Source organism: Aotus nancymaae, unplaced genomic scaffold (assembly GCF_030222135.1).
Source record: "Aotus nancymaae isolate 86718 unplaced genomic scaffold, 86718_ANA_hifiasm-v0.15.2.pri h1tg000014l, whole genome shotgun sequence".
Lineage (NCBI taxonomy): Eukaryota > Metazoa > Chordata > Mammalia > Primates > Aotidae > Aotus > Aotus nancymaae.
The window spans coordinates 103,620,350-103,641,112 of record NW_026988425.1 but is presented as its reverse complement, the minus strand read 5'-3'; the positions used below and the strand labels follow the sequence as shown (position 1 = coordinate 103,641,112).

Here is a 20,763-nt window from a genome sequence, read left to right as displayed (position 1 = left end):
CCTTTTTCTTGTCCAATCGCGCTAGCTTGGACCTCAAATATAATATTCTATTGAAGTAGTGGGAGCAGACATCATTGCCTTCTTCCTGGTCTTAAGTATTCGGTTTTTCATCACTAAAAATGACATTAGCTGTAGTTTTTCATAGATGTGGTTTGACAAACTAAGAAAGTTCTTTTTCTTTCTTACTTTGCTGAGAGGTTTATTTTTCTTTTTAAATTATGAATGGACAGTGAATATTGTCAAATACTTAATCTACCTTTATTGAGATGACTGTATGATTTTTTTCTCATTAATATTCAAATGTGGCTACTTCCACTAATCAAGTAGTTAATGTAAAGCTCACCTTGCATTCTTGGAATAATCTCCACTTGCTGATAATGTATTATTCCTTTTATATATTTCTGGGTTCTATTTGCTAATAATTATAAAAGGACTTTTAGACCTATGAAAAATAAAACTATGAGGAACAAATATATAATTTTATTTCCTCTTAAATGTGTCTGAAATAATGCATTAGTGTTATGCTGCCCTCATAAAAAAGGAAGAATTTTTTTAATTTTTCTGCAAAATTTTGTGTAATGTAGGCATTATTTACTTCTTAGGGCTTTTGTAGAACTCACCCGTGAAAATATCTGGGCGGTGGAGTCTTATTTTGAGGAAGACTTTTAATAGAAAATGTATTTACTTAATACATATAAGGTTATTTATATTTTTATATCTTATGTCGCTTTTGGAAAGTTGTATTATTTTGGAAATTTTTCCATTTGATTTAATTTGTTGAATGTATTAGCCCAAAATTGTTATTTGTTCATAATATCTTTTCAATATCTACATGGTTTCTGGTAATTCCCTTTTATTCCTAATATTGTACTTTGTTTTTTTGCTTTTTTGTTTTCTTCATCAGTCTTGCTAGGGGTTTGTAAATTTCATCAATCATGTCAAAGGGATAACCTTTAGCATTTTAAATTTTCCCCGCCATTTGCTTTCAATTTTATTGACTGCTATGTTATCTTTTTCCCTCCTTTCTACTTCCTTTGAAATTGAACTGCATCTGTCTTCTTTAATATTGATTTACCTTCTTAAGGTAGAAATGAAGGTCATTAATTGTAAACCTTTTTAAAAAATACTCAATGCTAAAATTTTTCTTTAAACACTACTTTAGCTTATCCCACAACTTTCAATATGTTGTATTTGCATTACCATTTAGTTGAAAATATTTAACAGAGCTCCCTCAATTATTTTCTTTATCCTATGGCTTACTTAAAAGTGTACTGCTTAATTTTCAAATACTTGGGGGATTTTTTGGATATTTTATTCTTAACTTAATTATACTATGGTAAAGAGCTTCTGCAGAGCAAAAGACACTATCATCAGAGTGAACAGGCAACCTACAGAATGAGAGAAAAATTTTGTAAACTTTGTTTCTGACAAAGATCTAATATCCAGAATCTATAAGGAACTTAAACAAATTTACAAGAAAAAAACAATCCCATCAAAAAGTGGGTGAAGGATATGAACAGCCACTTCTCAAAAGAAGACAGACATTTATGTGGCCAACAAACATATGAAAAAAAACCTCATCATCACTGGTCATTAGAGAAATGCAAATCAAAACCACAATGAGATACCATCTCATGCCATTTAGAATGACGATTATTAAACAGTCAGGAAAATGGCAATTATATAAAAGACAGATGCTGGTGAAGCTGTGGAGAAATAGAAATGCTTTTATACTGTTGGTGAAAATGTAAATTACTGTGAAAGACAGTGTGGCAATTCCTCAAGGATCTAGAACCAGAAATACCACTTGAACCAGCAATCCCATTACTGGGTATATACTCAAAGAATTATAAATCATTATACTATAAAGACACATGCACATGTATGTTTACTGTAGCACTATTCACAATAGCAAAGACTTGGAACCGACTCAAATGTCCATCAATGATAGACTGGATAAAGAAAATGTGGCACATACACATTATAGAATACTATGCAGGCATATAAAAGAATAGTTCGTGTCCTTTACAGAGACATGGATGAAGCTGGAAGCCATCATTCTCAGCAAACTAACACAGGAACAGAAAATCAAACACCACATATTCTCACTCATAAGTGGGAGTTGAAAAATGAGAACACGTTGACACAGGGAGGGGAATATCAGACATTGGGGCCTGCTGTGGGACTAGGAGGAAGGGGAGGAAGAGCATTAAAAAAATACCTAATGCATGTGGGGCTTAAAACCTAGATGGCAGGTTGCTAGCTACAGCAAACCACCATGGCACATGTATACCTATGTGACAAACCTGCCTGTTCTACACATGCATCCTAGAACTAAAGTAAAATAAAAAATAAAAAATATACATAAAGTTGGAAATTTTTAGAGATGTATTTTATGTTTCAATATATGATCTATTTTGAAGAACTGCTTATGTGTTCTCAAAAAGGATTATTTAATCTGTTATCTAATCTGATGTTCTATGTCAATTAAATCAAGGTGATTGGTAATATTCAAATCATATATATTATTTATTTTTTGTCCACTTGTTCTAACAATTACTGAGAGAGGGGTGTTAAAATCTCTAGCTTTGTGAATCCATTTCTCTCTTCTTCAGTTTTTGCCTTATCTGTTACTAGTTGCACATACATTTAGAATTATGACTTTCTGATGTTTTAAATCCTTATGAACTGCCCCTTGATTTCTGGCAATGCTTTCTTAATTGAAGTTTGTTTTACATCATACAAAAAATTGTATGAACTATCGTATCATCAGCGAAATATAAAAAACAACTTTCTTACAGAAAACCAAATATGTTCTCACTCATAAGTGGGTGTTGAACAATGAGAACACACGAATACAGGCAGGGGAACATCACACACCAGTGCCTGAGGGTGGTGGGATAGGGGAGGAATAGCAGAGGGTGGGAGGATTAGGGAGGGATAGCATTAGAAGAAATACCTAATGTAGATGACAGGGTGATGGATGCAGCAAACCAACACCATGGCATGTGTATACCTATTTAACAAATCTGCACAATCTGCACATGTACCCCAGAACTTAAAGTATAATAAATACATCTATTTTAAAAAAACTTTCTCATACTTAGAATTTGAATATTTCTTTTTATATCCTTTTATTTTCAATCTATTTGTCTTTATATTTAAAGTGCATCTTCTAGAGATAATCTTGAAACTTTTTTCAGCATATCAATCTCTGCCTTTGGAGTATTTAGTTTATATTTAATATTATTTGTGATATAATTAGGTTTATGCCATCCATAACACTTCAAGAAATTGTTTCATTTGTTCTACTTTCATGCTATCATTTGGATTATTTTATTATTTTTAATCTATTTTATCAATTATCTTGGTCTTTAAGGCATATATTATTGTTTTGTTAGTGATTGTCCTCAAGATTATAGTATATAGCTTATTATACCCTACTCAGTTTATACTGTAAAATATAAACATCTCAAAACTGTAACTCCATTTACCATCTCCTCTTCCTTTCCTATCTTTCGGACGATTTTTATCTTGTATTTTACTTCAATGACTTGATTTTGCTTTAAGTGATCAATTGTCTTAAAAGATAGTAAGGGCAGAATAAAAATGTGTCTCTCATATTATCTATATTCTACTTCCCATGCTCTGCATTTGTTTCTATTAATCTGAACTTCTATTTAGTGTTATTTTTCTTCAAATTAAAAAAAAAAGTTTGTTTAGCATTACTTGTGGTGTATGTGTGCCGACAATAGATTCTCTCAGTTTTCATTTATTTTAAAATGTATATCTTATTCTCATTTTTTGAGACATATTTCAATTCTGGGAAGATAGGTTATTATTTTATTTTTTTTCCTTGGAACTTTGAAGGTGTTGTTCCATTGTCTTCTGGTCTCTATTTTGTTTCTTTGAATGGGACATTAGCCATCATTCATATTCACTGTCCTCCCACGTGCAGATGCTCCTTGACTTATAATAGGGTCCCAATAAGCCCACTGTAAATCAAAAATATCATAAGTGGGGCCGGGCGCGGTGGCTCACGCCTGTAATCCCAGCACTTTGGGAGGCCGAGGCGGGTGAATCACAAGGTCAAGAGATCGAGACCATCCTGGTCAAAATGGTGAAACCCTGTCTCTACTAAAAATACAAAAAATTAGCTGGGCATGGTGGCGCGTGCCTGTAGTCCCAGCTACTCAGGAGGTTGAGGCAGGAGAATTGCCTGAACTGAGGAGTCGGAGGTTGCAGTGAGCCGAGATCGCGCCATTGCACTCCAGTCTGGGTACCAAGAGTGAAACTCTGCCTCAAAAAAAAATATATATATATATCGTAAGTGGAAAATTGATTTAGTGCTGGCAACACAGCCAAGGGTCCTGAATTTATAAGTGATTTGACTTGTGATTTTTTGATTTTATAATAGTACAAACATGATAAACATTTAGTAGAAATCATCAATTTGCTATGGGATTTTGCCCTGATAAACCCATCATAAAGTAAAAAGAAAAATCGTAAGTATAGGACTGCCCGTGTATCATATCTTTGTTTCATGGTTCCTTTTAAGATTTTCTCTTTATCTTTAGTTTCTGGCTTTTGAGGATATACCTACCTTTGGTTTTCTTTACATTTATCATGTTTGCTGTTCAATGAGCTTCTTGAATCTGTACTGTTCTTTACCTATTATAAACGTTTTCCTATTATAACTGTAAACATTTTTTTCTGCCCATTTATCTCTCTTTACTCTCCCTGAGATGTGCATTCCATTTATGATAGCCTTCTTGATATTTTCTCACAAATTGTTCAGACTGCTCCTTTTTACCAATTGCTCTTCTTTCTATTCTTCAGATTGGATAATTTCTTTTGATTTGTCTTCAAGTTCACTGACAATTTCTTCTGCAGCCTTCAATCCATTCTTAAGCCTATGCATTTTTAATTTCATATAATGTACTTCTCAATTCTAAAATTCCCATTAGGCTCTTTTCCATAGTTTCCATTTCTGTGCTGAAATATTCTCTGTTTAATTATTATCTCCATGTTTTGCTTTACATTCTTGAATGTATTAATAATTACAATAGTTGTTTTACAGTCTTTATCTGCTAATTCCAACATCTGAATTACCTCTAAGTCTATTTTATTGACTCGCCCCACCCCCACCCTGATTCTAAGTCACAATTCCTTGCTCCTTTGAGTATCTAGTAATTTCTTAAATTGTGTGATAGACATTTTTAAATGACACACACTAGGGAGTCTGTATTGTGTTATCTACTTTTAAACATAGTTGACCTTTTTTAGTAGCAGGCAGTTACATTGCTGATAAATTCTATTGATCCTATCAAGTTTGGTTTTATTTGTTATTAGGAAAAATCCATTTGGATTTTGATCCTGATTCTGTGTTATGGTCCTTGCTCTAGGATATGATCCTTCTTATCTAAGTGTGATCTTTTTGAGGTCTCAAACAAATATCTGAGGTGCTCAGCAATGTCTCTCCACCCTGGCCTGGCCACAGCTCTAATGTCTTCCAGTTGTACATGCCTACCTGTCCTCAGAGATTTCTGTTACCTCTCAGTGTCTCCACAGTTGCTTCTGCTTAGCCACATGAAATCTCATCATTCCTTGTCCCCAGTTAGAGAATTCAGGTGAATATGGTACTCAGCTGTGTTTCTCTTCTCTCAAAGATCACAGACCTTTATTGCCCATTGCTCAATGCCTGAAAACAACTGTCTTACCACTATAGTCTAGGTTGTTTATTGAAGAAGGGCAAGTGTAGTACCTTTGATTATATCATTGCCCACAGCAGAAGTCTTCCCTTATAGTCTTACTTTGTATCACCTTATTGAATTTTATTCAGACATGATTGTTACAAAAGGGAAACTAATATGTTTATTCTTTATGCATTTATTAAGAGTAAATTACAAATGTTGACAAAACTTGAGATTGGAGGAGATTAACAAATGATAAATCTATTTAAAGGCAGAATTAAGAAATTTCCCTTTGGTGCTCCAGGCTGCTTTTTAAACATCAACAGCATCTGTTATTGTTTCTGGAGAAGAAAAGGATTTTGAGGCATGAGTATAATTATATTATGTCAAAACACTGCACTCAAGAATTTTTCCTGTTGAATAGATGATCAAACAGACGTATTTTAGGACAAAATAACTACCCATTTTAGATCACAGGCCTTGAGACTACACCCACTGCTGTTTCTAAAGGATTCATGTGGCTGAGAGCTATACCAGATGGCTGATACAGACATGGAAGAGATTTTATATCTCCCAGCTGTGACTTAGGCTTGTCAGTGACATTCAGTAACATCTAGCATTTAATATTAAGAGACTGCATGAAATACAGCAGACCAAGGAGCTGGATCTCCTGCTATCCTTACATGTCTTGTATCTATCAACTAAAGCTGTCATTAATGACTTAGGCAAAATGGCAAAAGGTATAATAAAATCTTCCTGTGAATTATCCAGGAGGGTCTGATGCAACTAGTCAACTAACAGGGTTCCTAACTAGTACCTCACTATTTCAGCACCTTAAGCACTGATAAATTTCTATCAGTCAACAATAAAGTGAGTGTTCCAACTAAAAAAAAAAAAGAGAGAGAGAGACTGTATGAATTAAAAGTCAGTAAGATTACTCCTTCAACAAGAGGCTTAGCAGAGGCAAGGTTGGTGGTTTATTTAGCACACAGATGTGTTTTGTTTGGCCTGAACAGGGTTTTTTAAAAATGTTGAATGTTTTGCCAACATTTAAAAATTGGGAGACTTCACCAAAATTCAGATTTCCAGCTTCTCTTGAATACAGCAACACTAACTCCTTTTTGTGTCCAGCAGCATTGGTGAGACCTGAGTAGCAACTGTCTGATTTTGAGAGGGTCTATGGTCCTTCCGGCAGCTTCACTGATTTACACCACCTCCCAGCTCCTTCTGACATACACATTTGCCTCCTCTAATCTTATGAACACCCAGGAAGTGGGAATAGCTGGTAAACCAAAGCAGAGAAATGCTGAAAGGCTCACTTCCAGAGGTGTAGGTAGGATTATCAATTATTAGAGCTTATTTCATGTCTCCTCTTTACAATTCAGCCTAGTGGTTAGTGTTGCTGGGTTTTAGGGTGCAGGGGAGCATTTAGCTCCCCTGAGAGGATGTTTTTCCAGGCTCTTGGTCTCTCACTCACCCAAGAATGGGAGAGGGGACCATGGTGGGTATGCTCGTAAGAAAATATTGAACCCCAAAGAGTTTTTTGCAGAAAATTGATTTATTTAGGTAGAGAGAAAGAGAGAGAGAAAGAGCTAGCTCTCACACTGAGAAGGAAAAGCTGCTCTCACACTGAGTGAGAAGGGTTCCCAGAGGGGGAAAACCAAGAAGGAAAGCCCCTCTCACACTAAGTGAGAAAATTCAGAAAGGCAGAATCAGGAGAGGAAAAAGCAGCTTCCATGAGAGTGGAAGGGGTTCCCAGAGGGGGAAATCTACCCAGATAAGAGAGACAGGGACTTTTAACCTGGCAAGAGTTCCCACCTTCTCTAAGCCCCCGACCAATGAAAAGTGTTCCTTTAAACTTCCGCTGGAGTGACTGATTTTTGCTCCTTTCCCATGCTTGTGAAAATTAAAACAAAGACGTTAAGTCTCCCAGATGGAGAGAGGGGAGGGGGACACTGGGAAGTTCTTGCCCTTGAAACTACGCCCCCTCGTGGAGCGGGGAAGAGAATACATTTCTTCAGTTAGGAGTCCATAATTATTATTCCATTTCACAAATCAGACAGTGTTGATATTGGATGTCACTATGCTATGACTGCTATAAAAGAAAAAGCTAAAACTAATTTAACTATGACGGCCCATAGTTATGGCTGCAAGATGCATCTTGATTGCACAGATGTTAAGATGTGAAAGACCATGCACTTTAACAGCAATTAAAAACAGCAACATTAACTGGGCACAGTGGGTCACGTCTGCAATGCAGCACTTTGGGAGGCTGAGGCAGGTAGATCATCTGAGATCAGGAGGTCGAGACCAGCCTGACCAATATGGTGAAACCCCATCTCTACTAAAAATATATAATTAGCCAGGCATGGTGGCACATGCCTGTAATCCCAGCTACTTGAGAGGCTGAGGCAGGAGAATCACTTGAACCAGCGAGGCAGAGGTTGTGTTGAGCCAAGATCATGCCATGGCACTCCAGCCTGGGCAATGAGCAAAACTCCATCTCAAACAACAACAACAACAACAAAAATGGCAATATTATATATGACTAGTACTACACATTAACACTAAGTTACAAATTAATTTCAGTTTCTATCATTTTTGTTTCTACTCGATAGCCTCTTAAATAGGCCCCAGGCCTCTAGCCTTATTCCTCTTCAGTCCTCCTCCATTCTACTACTGGAACAATCTTTCCAGAATGGAAATCTGACCATGACCCTCCCCTATGCTCTCTATCCCCATGATGGTGAGAAGAATCCAGTTTCCTTGGCATGTCAAGTGAGACCATGTGCCATCTTGCTCTTCTTCTTCCTGTCTTATATCCTTTTGTCTTCCCTTTTATACCTAGAAGTACCAGATTCACTGAGTTGAGCATGCTTCTCTTTTTGTTTACAGCACCTCCTCCAGTTTTCTGAGGAACAAGGTTTTAGTCATTAAGGAATTCAATATAATCACCATCTCTTATGGCATACATATCACATTCCTTTTTATTCCATCCTGGACTCATTGGAAGCTAGCTTTTTCTACTCCTATACCTAATATGTGCTTTGTGGTTTATTCACACACATGCCTATCTAGACCAGAGTTTGCAAGCAGCCATCTCATACATTGATTCCACCTTACAGTTATATCTTGCATACAAAATGTTTAGACAGTTTTTTTTAATTGGATGTCAACATTAACAACAGGCACATTTTACATTTTAAGCAAACTAAGCCTAGAAATGTAGAACTAGCATTCCTGGATAACCACAATCAGCTCAAGGTTTCAGTAGCTGTCTCATCAAAACTGGACATGATTTCTACAGTGTGTCAGGGATCCCAACAGTCCCCATGATTTTGAATATATCTTCTCACTCATCTCTATAAGCATCAGAATTAGCAATTTTCTTTATACACTGGGAACTCATCACATTCACAGAGTATCCTACTAATCTATGTACCTGGTGCCTAGCACACAGCCCGGAATATATAACTAAAGCTCGAGAAATGTTTTATGAATTGAATGGAGAAATCCGATATAGTAATCACAACAACCCAGCAAAAAGGCAAGGAACATTATGATACACAGCTGATAAAGAAACCACAGTTTGGGCAGTTAATGTCTTATTCAAAAAGACATAGTTAATGAGGGGAAGAGCTGATACCGAATCCAAGGCTCTGCTCTGTCTCAGGCCTTCTCACTAACACATACTGTCTCTTGTGGAAGTCTATCCAGAGAGGTCATGAAAACGTAATACTTTTTTCAATTGATAAATTAATCACTACTACTACTGGAACAATCTTTCTAGAATAGAAATCTGACTCCACCATTACAGAGCATATTGTACATTGCCTTGTATTATAGTTAATTGTGTGCATGTGTCTCTCCAGTGTGACTTGAGGGTGAAGGCCTGTGACAAGCTAGTGCCTTTCATATAGTAGACCTGGAATACTGGCTTGTAGAATTAAAATAAATTGAATGAATAACTCTCTGCTCCTTACCACTTCTATCATAACAATGCCTTAAATCCTTTAAGAAAGGAAGAAAAGGGAGGAAGGGAGGAGAGAAGAATATTATAAAAGAAAAATAAAAATACAATGAAGAGTCCACTTATACCTACTTACTCTTTTCCATCTTTGTCAACAGTATTTGCCATCACAACACTGATAAAATTTTTACTGTTTCTAATCTATTTAGATTTTAAGGTGTTACCTTCATTATCCTCATACTCAATCTGTCAGCTCTGTCAGATGTTTGTATTTGCTTCCAGGAGGTCATAGCCAGCTCCCTCTGTATTAATGCAATTATCTGATTCTTTTATTAAGGCACAAAGTGACATTAGTGACATTTCATTACAATTTAAGAGGGACTCTTAGAATTACAAGTGGCACTGCTTTCTTGGACAGTGTTGTCTAAGTTGAATTGCCTTGGACTGATATCAGAGCTTGGTATTTCCAGTTTGCTAGTTCCTCCACCTCCAACCCCACCTTCTACCCCAAAATAATATCTCCTTTCTCTCTCTTCTTAGATAATAAAGTCGTTAGGGAATAAAACAATTGTTTTGCATGGCTATGTTATAGCAATCAGTCTTAAGAGAGTCTTATAAACAGTATTGAATGAGCCTCACTTTACTCATCTCAGAAAAAAGAAACCAGATCTGGGATATTATTACCTGACAAGTTCTGGGACAGGCCCAGGAGGACTACATAGCCACATGGATCATAAAGAACTGTGATTCAGCTAGCCAACTTTAAATTCAAATATGGAAAGTTTGAGCACCTTTTTCGGACTATTACTTAGTAAGCCATTTTGTGTCATAGATAGATAACACACTTCCTCCTAATGCATTTACTAAATCATGCAATATACTTCCACAAAGCAACCACTATTATTTATAACTACCTTCTTGCCATAAATGAAAAGCTAAGATATAAAGGGATTAAGCAACTTGTGTAAATTAAATCAAGTGTTTCCATTTTCCTTGCGTTGTAGTACAAATCTGCTTTTCTTTTTTAGCAACCTAACTTTATACATTCTACTAAAAAATAGCCTTTTAATACTTTTTCTTTTACTTATTTTTTTTTTACACATATTACTCCACCAGCTTTAGGATTCTGAATTAATTTGAAAACAAGAAGTAAAATTTGCATTTAGACAATACAGGGCCCGTTGTTCAAAAATTATTAAAATTTCAACATGGCCATGGCAGAGCATTAAACCAAGTGCAGAGCCCTTTTGAGCATAGGAATCTGTGGGGCTATACAGGACACATGCCCAGGAAGCTTGTCCTGACCACAGGCAAATCATTTGGCCTACTTGACCATTAGCTTGCTCATCTACAAATGAGGAGCATAATCACATATGCCGTCATTATAAGGATCACGTAAGTTCAAACTCTTTGTAGTGTCTGAAACATGTTAAAAATATAACTTTGTGTTACAATTATTGGCTGAGGCACATTTATTTATTTATTTATTTAACAACTGCTGTATTATAAAACACTTTCTAAAGGCCAAGCCTGAATGAATGAGTATTGCTTATTTCCCTAGGAAAACTCAAATTCTTTCTTAAAACAACAGGCTTTACCATGATTTTACATCAATTGTGTACTTAGGGTAGCTAACAATAACATTCTCCTTGAGATAAAAGTTAGCTATATAGATCTAACTAGGCACAAATGGTGCCTTAAACTAACCTAAGCTGCTTTAAATCACTATGTAATGTAACTCTGAAATTTGACATTCATTTTTTTAGCAGATTCCAGTCCTTGCATTGGCCAGACCTCTAGATTCTGGGAAGAAATTCTCCTAGCACTTGTTTCTTATCAGATGCATTAATATTTAATCCCTCTTACAGATATCAGAAGCCTAAGGTCTCTTCAGTTCTAAGCTCATGTCCTTTATATATTTCTTTAATGCCTTTTCAGTAGTTTCCCTGCATTTTGTTTTTGGGTCAAAAACAAAGGAGAGAAACTTGAACCAGCTAGAAATTTTAAGATAAATTCCTATGTGCTCTTGATCCTCAAAACATATTAGGATACAACTACAAAACCAACTCAGTTTTTAGTGTAGAGGTCAAATGTCTTCACTCCTTGTTCTGGTTTTGTTCTCAACCAGTCTTTCAGAGAACATTTAAATAGCTATGAAACAGGTTAGAATATTGCTATTCCTATTCTTGAAAATGCAATATTAATTGAAATTATAGATTGCTTGCTCCTGGTGATTTATCAATGCCAGGAAAACATTGAGACGCTATGGCCTCCTATCCCTTTTTTCTTGTAGTATAACCACAATGTCGCCTAAGAAAACTCTTTTTTTAAAACAAGTGATTTAAAAAAATAATGGAGTTGCAGGTCAAACATGACACTATCTCTGCACCTGTAGAGGAGCCTTCTCTGTGCATCTTCATGTTCTTCAAACATCCATTTAAAGCTAAGGGTCCAGTCCTCAGAGCTGCAGGAAGATCAATCACTCAACATCTATCAAAAGCTCAGAGTTAAAAGAAGTAGTCACCTCAGGTGTTCTTATCTTCAAAGAGAAAAAGAAGGAAAAGGAGGTTACAACTCAAAGCATGTTTGCAAATGTCAGTTTGAGCGTCCTGGGCAAATGTCTGTAGAGTGAGACTAAATGGTTGAGAACAGTTAAGTGGGACAGTGGCGATCACAAAGTACCTCAAACTGAAACAGCAAAGGCTGGTCATAGAAAAAGAACTGAGCTGATCCTTTATCTTCCCTAGGGGACTGGCGACATTTCCCCTGTTACTGTGGAGTGAGAATGGCCAAGGGAGGCTGGAGAAAAAGGATTAAAGTATTAGGCCACATGTCAGGGCTTTGATGTGATTAGAAATTTTTGGAAAGCCCTTGAGAGAATGTCAATTTCCTCTTTATTATTGGTAATGTTTGCTTGGGTCATGAAATAATTTGAGTTCTCCAAAAATGCAGTCTTGAATGAATAAAATGTCATGGTCTGTTTTGCTTCCTGCATTAATTAAAAATAGCATCAAATTATTACCTAGAGAACCAAACAAAATAATAAACTCTTCTGTGCCCTGTTTAACTTCAATCCTAGATTTCCTACCTGCCTCTGAAGAAAACAGAGGATTGTGGCTGTGGTATTGCAGCCCTTTACAATATCTCAGGTGACAATTATCTAGCAGAAGAAGCTGCCACTGGCTGCAGCCTGGGGAAAACTGAAAATGAGCCTTTTCAGCAAAATGTGGCAGAATTTGTCTAAATATTGCCAAACAGAAAATCACTTTTTCCAAGCTAATACTTATTTAGCTCCTCCTACACACATTGGGAAAAAAGAATTAGAAAGTTTAAGTCTCAGAGGAAAAGAGATTAAGAATGAGGTTTAGAGTTTCTTTATATGCAAAAAAAATGAAGATCATAATCTTCAACAACTAAGATAGTTATGATGATTAAATTAGATATTTTATGTGAAAGGTCCTACCCCAGTGCCAGACACATAAATGAAACTAAATGAATTTTAATTTTCTTCTTTCTTCTTTATCTGATTTCAGAATTCCAGGTGAAAACTAATCTAATCAGAGAGACAAGAAATCACTAAAAAATGAGCTTGTCTGTGTTCCGTTCCCCACCTACAATATTAATATTTCAAATTAATCTGTATGAATCAATACTCATTAAACTGCACCAGGCAAATGGTACAGAAAATTAAAATAGCTCACTATTCTCTACCTTATCAATTGAAAAGCTAATGCTACCAAAAGTTTCTAATTATCTGTGCAGGCAATGATTTTTCCCACTGATAAATTTTGAGGAGAAAATAAAATCTTTTAATTAACAGTTTTCTTCTTAAAGAACTCTGCCAAAAGCACACCCAATTGCACATACAGTTCAAATAAAGTATGGAAAACTTTTCCAGCTAATTCAGCAATAAACAAGGTAACAGTATGTTTATCAGGAAACCAAGTGTCTTCAACAAAAATAGTCATGTAGAACCATAGTATGGTAACCATTTGATCATGCCATTTTGCTATTACAATATCTTATCTTTAATAAGATACTTTTTTTATATCAAATCCATCTATCTCAGAAAGTACATTTCATCATCTAAATTGATATGATCTACTCTTCAAAATGTCAACATTAAGAAAGCCTTTGTAGTTGTTTCTGGGGTATTTTAAACAACAATAAAAACTCCCATATTGGTAAATGTCAGCTTCCTTCATTTTAATTGTCATTATAAAGACACAAATGGTATTTTCAGCATATTAACAAGACATTTATTTGATGGTCTTAATGGCTTCCAATCATATTCAAGATGAGAAATGAAATAAAATATTACATCAGGGTATATCATTATATTGATGGGAATTAATTAAATGGTTCATTAGCATCTGCAGATTTTTAACTATCAGCTTCTTAAAGTTCTAAAAATACTAGAAAAATATTCTGAAAAGATTATGAAGTATTTTTGTTCATTTTCTGAATTAAAGGCACTGTTAAACTTATCAGTTAATTATAAAGCAAACTTTTGAAATGTAAAATGTGGGTTATGGGGCAAAGAAAGAACAATATATGCACTGTTATAAAACTCGGTTGTAATATGTGCTTTATTAATAAACAGATTTGCAGATCCATAATTACAAAAATGTTGGAAATGTATTAAAACATGACTTTCCATTATACGAATAGGCTGTTGGTCAAGTCTTGCCTGCATTTAAACAATGATGAAGAAAGTGAGTCTTCAAAAGTAGTTCCAAGAGCATAGAAAAGTATCACTAACTCTTCATCAAAGTTACACAGCCTAAGACTAACAAAATCCTATACTTAAACTCAACTCTAGGTACCGACCATATCTTTTATATTAAATAAATGCATTCCCCAAAATGTCACAGCTTTTAATAATGTATTACTTTTTCAATTACTTTCTATTAAACTTTTGGGGAGCAGCTTCTACAGAAAAAAAAAAATTGTCCTAACAGAGAAAAAGACACACATTTAAGAATACTAATATTCACTACAAAGAAGATTCTACTTCTATAATTTGATATATCCATACAAATTATTGCCAACAAAATTACTGAAAAGGACAATCAATTCACCTATCACACATCACTTAAAAGAGCATATATTAAAGTTAAGTCCAATTTCATTGGCTTCCTTTCTGAGTCTACAACAGCAAAATATATAAGCACCAAGTAGCTATGTCTGTATTCTGGGTATTCTCTGGAAATCCTTACAAATGAAATTCACTTAAAGAAAGTTTTTTTTTTTTAATAATTCAAATGAAAAAATACAAATAGCCAATTTATAGTGCGTTCTACACTCTAGGCACTATATTGATCACTCTGCACACATTATTTTGTAACAGTAATCTATCATAACAGAAGATAAGAAGATTGGGGTTAGGAGACCTGAAGGAACATGACCAAGGTCACAAAGCTGACATGCAGCGGAGGGAAGACTGAATTCAGATCCGGTCTGACTTCATCACTTATGTTCTTAGTCACCCTGCTTTACTCATTGCCACCTTAGACCCTGATTTTCACTGTTGATGTTTTTGAGAAAAGTTATGTGGATATTCATATTTCTTAAGTATAATGACGTATTAGTTGATTACAAGGGGTTTCTAACAGACCTTTCAATAGAGGGAAAAAAAAAACTCAAGTTTTAAATCTGTTAGTGAAGAGACTCCCACACAAAGAACACTGAGAATATTCAGCTTGGCTGCTCCGTGGGGTAGAAGTATTTTTGTTATCATAACTGGGGGTGAGACAGAGCTGCTACTAACATCTCTTAGGCAGAGGTCAGGGATATTTCGAAATATCCTGCCATGTACAGGATGACCCCTTATTCCACACAGCAAAGAATTATTGCTCCAAAATGCCAGTAGTGCTGAGTTTGAGAAACCCTGGCTTAAGTGGAGACCTACTCAATTTAAAAATCACAAACTATTGAGGAACACAGGGTACCCAGAATAGACGGGGCATCTTTTTGGTGTGGTGAAAGGTCTCAAATCCTTCACACTTAGCTTAAGTTAAAGTTGCTTTGAATTAAAAAGTTTTAACTCTGCAAGGAAGTTAGTTTTAATCATATTTACCCGAAGACAAAAAAAGAGGGTCCCATTAAAAAGTGAAGCCTGCAAAATGTACACTGTAGCCAGTGCTCCAAAGATTATCCCAGAGAAGACAGCAGATGAGCACAGGGGCTCTTCACTAACAAATCACATTAATCAGTGGGGTGTTGGCCCCCAGCTCATTCCTACTGTTTCAAACTCAGAGACATTTCTGAGTTTCCTGGATTGTTCCAGAAGACTTAGAAGGCACACCCTAAAGAATCCTATTTAATTTGTGGATGAAGTATCATTCATTTGTATCTTGAAATTTCTGGCTGCTGCTAGAAACTTCAGAATATTCAGAAAGAAGTCAAGGAAGCCGCTGGATATACTGACTGAGTCTCCTGGAATCCTAAAAAACATGCAAATTCAGGTTTCTTGGAACACAATAATAACTGACACCTAGCCCGCAGTTATTCACAACCAGGCTTTGTGCTATGCTCCTCACAGGCAGCTCCTCAGAGGCATTATCTCATTTCACTCTGAGAACAACATTATAAGCTAGCTATTTAATGCTGATTTTACAGATGAAAAGAGTGAAGCACAGTGAGGTTACTGACTTGCTCAAGGTTGTACAACTAGTAAGAGGTAAATGTGGAACTTGAAGCCAGTTCTCTCTAGTATTAAAGTCTAAGCCTATAACCACCACGTTATCTGGCTTGTTTGGTGATCCCTCAAACCCATATTCTCTGGGTACCTATTATGAATCCACTACTTTGGTCTTAAGGTCCTAGCACTCAGCTGCACAAGAAGTATTTGAGCCAGGTTGCAGGGTGCATCACCTCACAATGAAATAGAGGTATTTCTTTGAATGAATAAGTTCCTTGTATGAAAACTCCTAACTAGAAAATCAAGAATTTGCTTTCCTTCAAAGAAAAAGGACTAACATTTCCAGAATGGAACTCTCTCTCATATTTTTAGTTCTTCAACTTTTCTAAAAAATGATGTAACTGTTTTTCTACACATACCAGGAGATCTGACAGCTAAAAAATACCAAAGAAATAAAAACAAAAGCCAAATAGCAACAACACATCACCTCACTGCTACTGAAGATTGGGAAGACTGACAAATTACCCGTATTGATTCTCTCCTGGAATGAGACCAAATATGACAGCAAACACAGCTGGTTTTATATAATATTTATGATTGTCTTGAGAAACAAGAAATTTGAGAACAATTTGATCTGTGAGGAAAAAATGTCTTTTAGAAATTTATGAAGGCTTGAGAAAATTCCCAAGAAAAATAAAGAATCCTTCAACTTTCCTTGGATGACAGCTCTGCCAAATGAACAGAGGGTGTGAGGTCAGCTCTGGACAGCCTAGATGGTCCCCTACATGCCTGTGGAGGTCACAAACTGTCCAGAACAACCTGGCCTCAATCCATTACTTAGGCTTTGTACCCTCTTCTGCACCCACCTTCCTTCTAAAGAAAGAATGGCCCATCAACAGATCATCTATTTAGAGTTTTTCATACAAAGATCAATTATTCTTCAAATAGAAATCCCAGAGGTACAAGGCACACAGTAGTGAGCTAATACAAGCACTCTCTCTCAGCAAGTCTTCTCTAAGGACAGCCACAGTGCAGGCGATGACTGCCACATGGCAGCAGGCAGCCCCTCCATCTGCCGATTTTAGAAAATCTAAGGAAGAGAAACTAGAACGTTTTTTTCTTTTTGTTTTGGACCTAATTACAACCTTATGCCAGATAAACTGATGCCACATTCCCTTGCAATAAAACAGCGGGGGTGGGAGGAGGCTTTGGTTTTAAGTTTTTACCTTCTCCCAGGTAATGCTCTCACTATAAAAAGATTAATGATAGCCAGACTCTGAAAATAAGCTCCACTAGTTAAGGAGCTTATTTTTATTTGGAATTTTTATCTAAATTCAAATATATCATACCGGTGTTGAACGGATATGTGTGAGATCTGTTACGTGTCTGTGGAAATGATCCTCACCACTGCCGTCAGATGAACACAGCTAAGGCGACTCATCATCCTCACAGCCCAGAAAACTAGAGAAAGCATCTCAAATGAACATAAATATATGTTTCATGTACTCAAAAAGAAACATATTCACAATTCTTATTATAGTTCTACTACTATTTTAAAAAGCCAATACACTTTTTATAATTCAGTAGAATTTTCCTTAAGGGAATAGCTCAGAACATATCCTTAATCTTAAAGCTGTACTGTGTTCACTAGGACAGGGATTACCAAAGGATGAAAAGTAGTACTAGCTGTCATTTTTTGTTGAGGAGTTCCTATGCACTAAATGCCAAGCTTAGCATCTACCTATATACCCCTCTGAGCCATCTTCCACTCTGCTGTCAAAATATGCTTAAATCTTAAAGCGCATTTTGTCATCTTCTTTTTAAAACCTTTCAATAACCCCCAATTGCCAATGGATACAATTCAGATTTCTTAGCATGACTTACAAGGCCATCTATCAACTAGCTCATGCCTTCTTTGCCATTCGTGCCTGTAACAACTTCAAGCTTTACTGAACTTCTGTCAACCAACTACCTGGCATCTTACGATGCAGCACAATATCATTTATCTTTATTAAAGTATATGTACACAGATGACACTTTATTTTAGAAGGATACATTTATTTCCAAAGAAGCTACTAAACACATTAGAATGAATGTTTACTGGGGACTGAAGGTGAGGAGGCAGAAAGAGTGATAAAGAGATAACAAAGCAATAAACGAGAGAAACCTTGCACAGGTGGGGATACAGGTGGCCATGACGAAGGAGCACCATTAACTCAACTCTGCTCCCAAAACAACAAGACTGAATATGCCTTGTTAGCCTAGGTAAATATGTGTACCAGGTTAATGTATGCACTCATGAAACGGTGTCAGTAAACAATCCTCAGGTTAAGAACAGGACACAGAAGACTGAACCCTGCCATCTACTCATTTCCTTAATCTAACAGACTATTTATCTATCTATTCCAAAGCATGTGTGAGATCGCACATTTATCTTCCTGCAAGTTAAGGTAACAGCCTAGCCTTTGTCCCTTATCAATGTCTGTCCCCACCTCCACATGATACTGAGACCACCAGTGGTCCTAGAGATGGAATAAATTCCAAGTCTCAAGTCCCATACCCAACTCACATTTATTTCAACTCACCTTTAAAAAATGAGCAAAGTTTTAGAGAACAGATATTTTAGTGAGATGACCAGAGTTAAAGGGTGGTCATGGAGGGACACTTCACCATGATCTGGACCTGGAAAACTCAATGCCAGGTGAACAAGTTGAAAAAGAAGAAATAACCTGTGCCACAGCTCACCCAGAGAAAGAGCCAGGAGGATGACTAAGCTGGCAGTAAAATGGCTTGTTAATGGCTCAGAACCTGAGTCAAATCTCACTCCTGGATTTGACTTTAGCTTAAGAAGCTTCAGCTTCTATGAGACATTATGGGGATGGTTAAATGCAGCAACAAAAAATGGGCACACATTTTGCCCAAGAGTGGCCAGGGCTCGTGGAGAGGGAGTGAGATGTTGATCCCAGACACCTGGAAGATTCCCACCACAAATACACATCTTTGATCATGCTGCCTTCTCTGCTATTCACCCTGCCCTGACCACCTAAGACCCAGGTCAAAGGCTTTCCTCTCCTACAACTTTCAGTCCAGGCAGAATTGGTAAGTTCCTTCAGGAGGCATTTGGTTTGGTGTGGATGCTTACTAACAACAGAATAGTCTGAAGTTGCAAAACACAGCATTGTTAAGCGATGTGCCCTCTGGATGCCCTAAACCAACAGTTAGCAGAGCATTGTGACACTGCATTGCTCTTTTGTCTGTGCTTTGTCTGAACTCACAAGACTCTAAGATACTCAGGTCCAAGAACCATGTCTTATTAATTCACATCTCTACCATGGATCATAGTTCCTGGCAACTAGAAAGAACTTACTACATCTCTATAGTACAAAGGAAACATCAGTCAATGAAGTTTAACAAATATAACCACAACATAGGTAATCCCGATGTGACAAATAGAAGGTTAATTATATCTCAATTATTTTTCATCTATAATTAAATGTAATTTTAAGATTACCGAATATTTAACTTTCCTTTTACTTCAAATAAATAATGGGATTTCATTTGAAGACTGTAGAAGGTACGTTTAATGAATTCAATATTTAGGGCTAAAGCTCAGGTAATAAGCTATTGTTTTCCATAACACACATGATTCTAGAAGAATTTTACGTGACTGACTTTTCCTAAAATCTGAGTCAAACAACTGAACATCTCTAAATAACATTCTGATTCCCACTGGACTAAATTTCAATTCCAGAGATGCTTAGCTGTCATTTTGAATTGATCTCCAAAGAGTATTGCTCCTAAAATTAATTTTTAAATTTCATCTGCAAGTTTTCTAGCTTGTAGATAAATATCTTTAAATAAAGAATAATAACTACAGTAAAGGGTATTAGTGTTTTTTAAAGGGAACACTGATCAATTCTTTCATAAAACAAAAATATTCTTTAGTAATCCTTATTATTGCCCTCTATTTTATATGTTTTATGTATTTGGATTTCTAAGCCCCAGGCTTTTCAAAAGTAAAGCTCAACCATACTTTATAAGTAAATAAGGTGCATTTTAAAATAAGAACTAGTTTTGATACATATGTAAGGTAACTGGGACCCCGAGAATTTTAGGCAGTTTCCAAAAATGTTTAATTTACAGCTAAGTAGTAGCTGCACACTGAGAGAATATGACCTATAAATATAAAATGTTTTAAGATTTCTTTTCAGTCCAAAGCCAATGGTAGTTAAAAAGCTTAAAGAATCCAGGGATTTATAATTTAAGACTATTTACCCTTCAGCAAGCATCCTCAGCTAATTCAAATGCCAGTTAAATCACTACATCAAAACCTCTTCAGAATAAATACTCCTTAACTGAACAGAGATGTCTCTGTTTCTCATATGAAAACCAACTACATTTAATCATTTTGCAAGTGAATAATAGAGAAAATAAATGACTGAAGAATGAGTATGCAA

At 36.0% G+C, this 20,763-nt stretch overlaps 1 protein-coding gene across 3 annotated transcripts in view; it reads right to left on the bottom strand.

Moving 5' to 3' along the window:
• CAMK4 (calcium/calmodulin dependent protein kinase IV) overlaps positions 1–20,763 on the bottom strand; it is a 253,623-nt gene that overhangs the window by 156,629 nt on the left and 76,231 nt on the right. Inside the window, exon 1 of one of the 3 annotated variants that reach the window (XM_012473934.3) lies at positions 12,053–12,111. The exons of the other annotated variants lie outside the window; for them this stretch is intronic. Coding sequence (XP_012329357.2) covers positions 12,053–12,096 — 44 coding nt within the window. The 5' untranslated portion in view covers positions 12,097–12,111. Of the gene's footprint in view, positions 1–12,052; positions 12,112–20,763 lie in introns of those variants that run through there. 3 annotated transcript variants of the gene reach the window in all.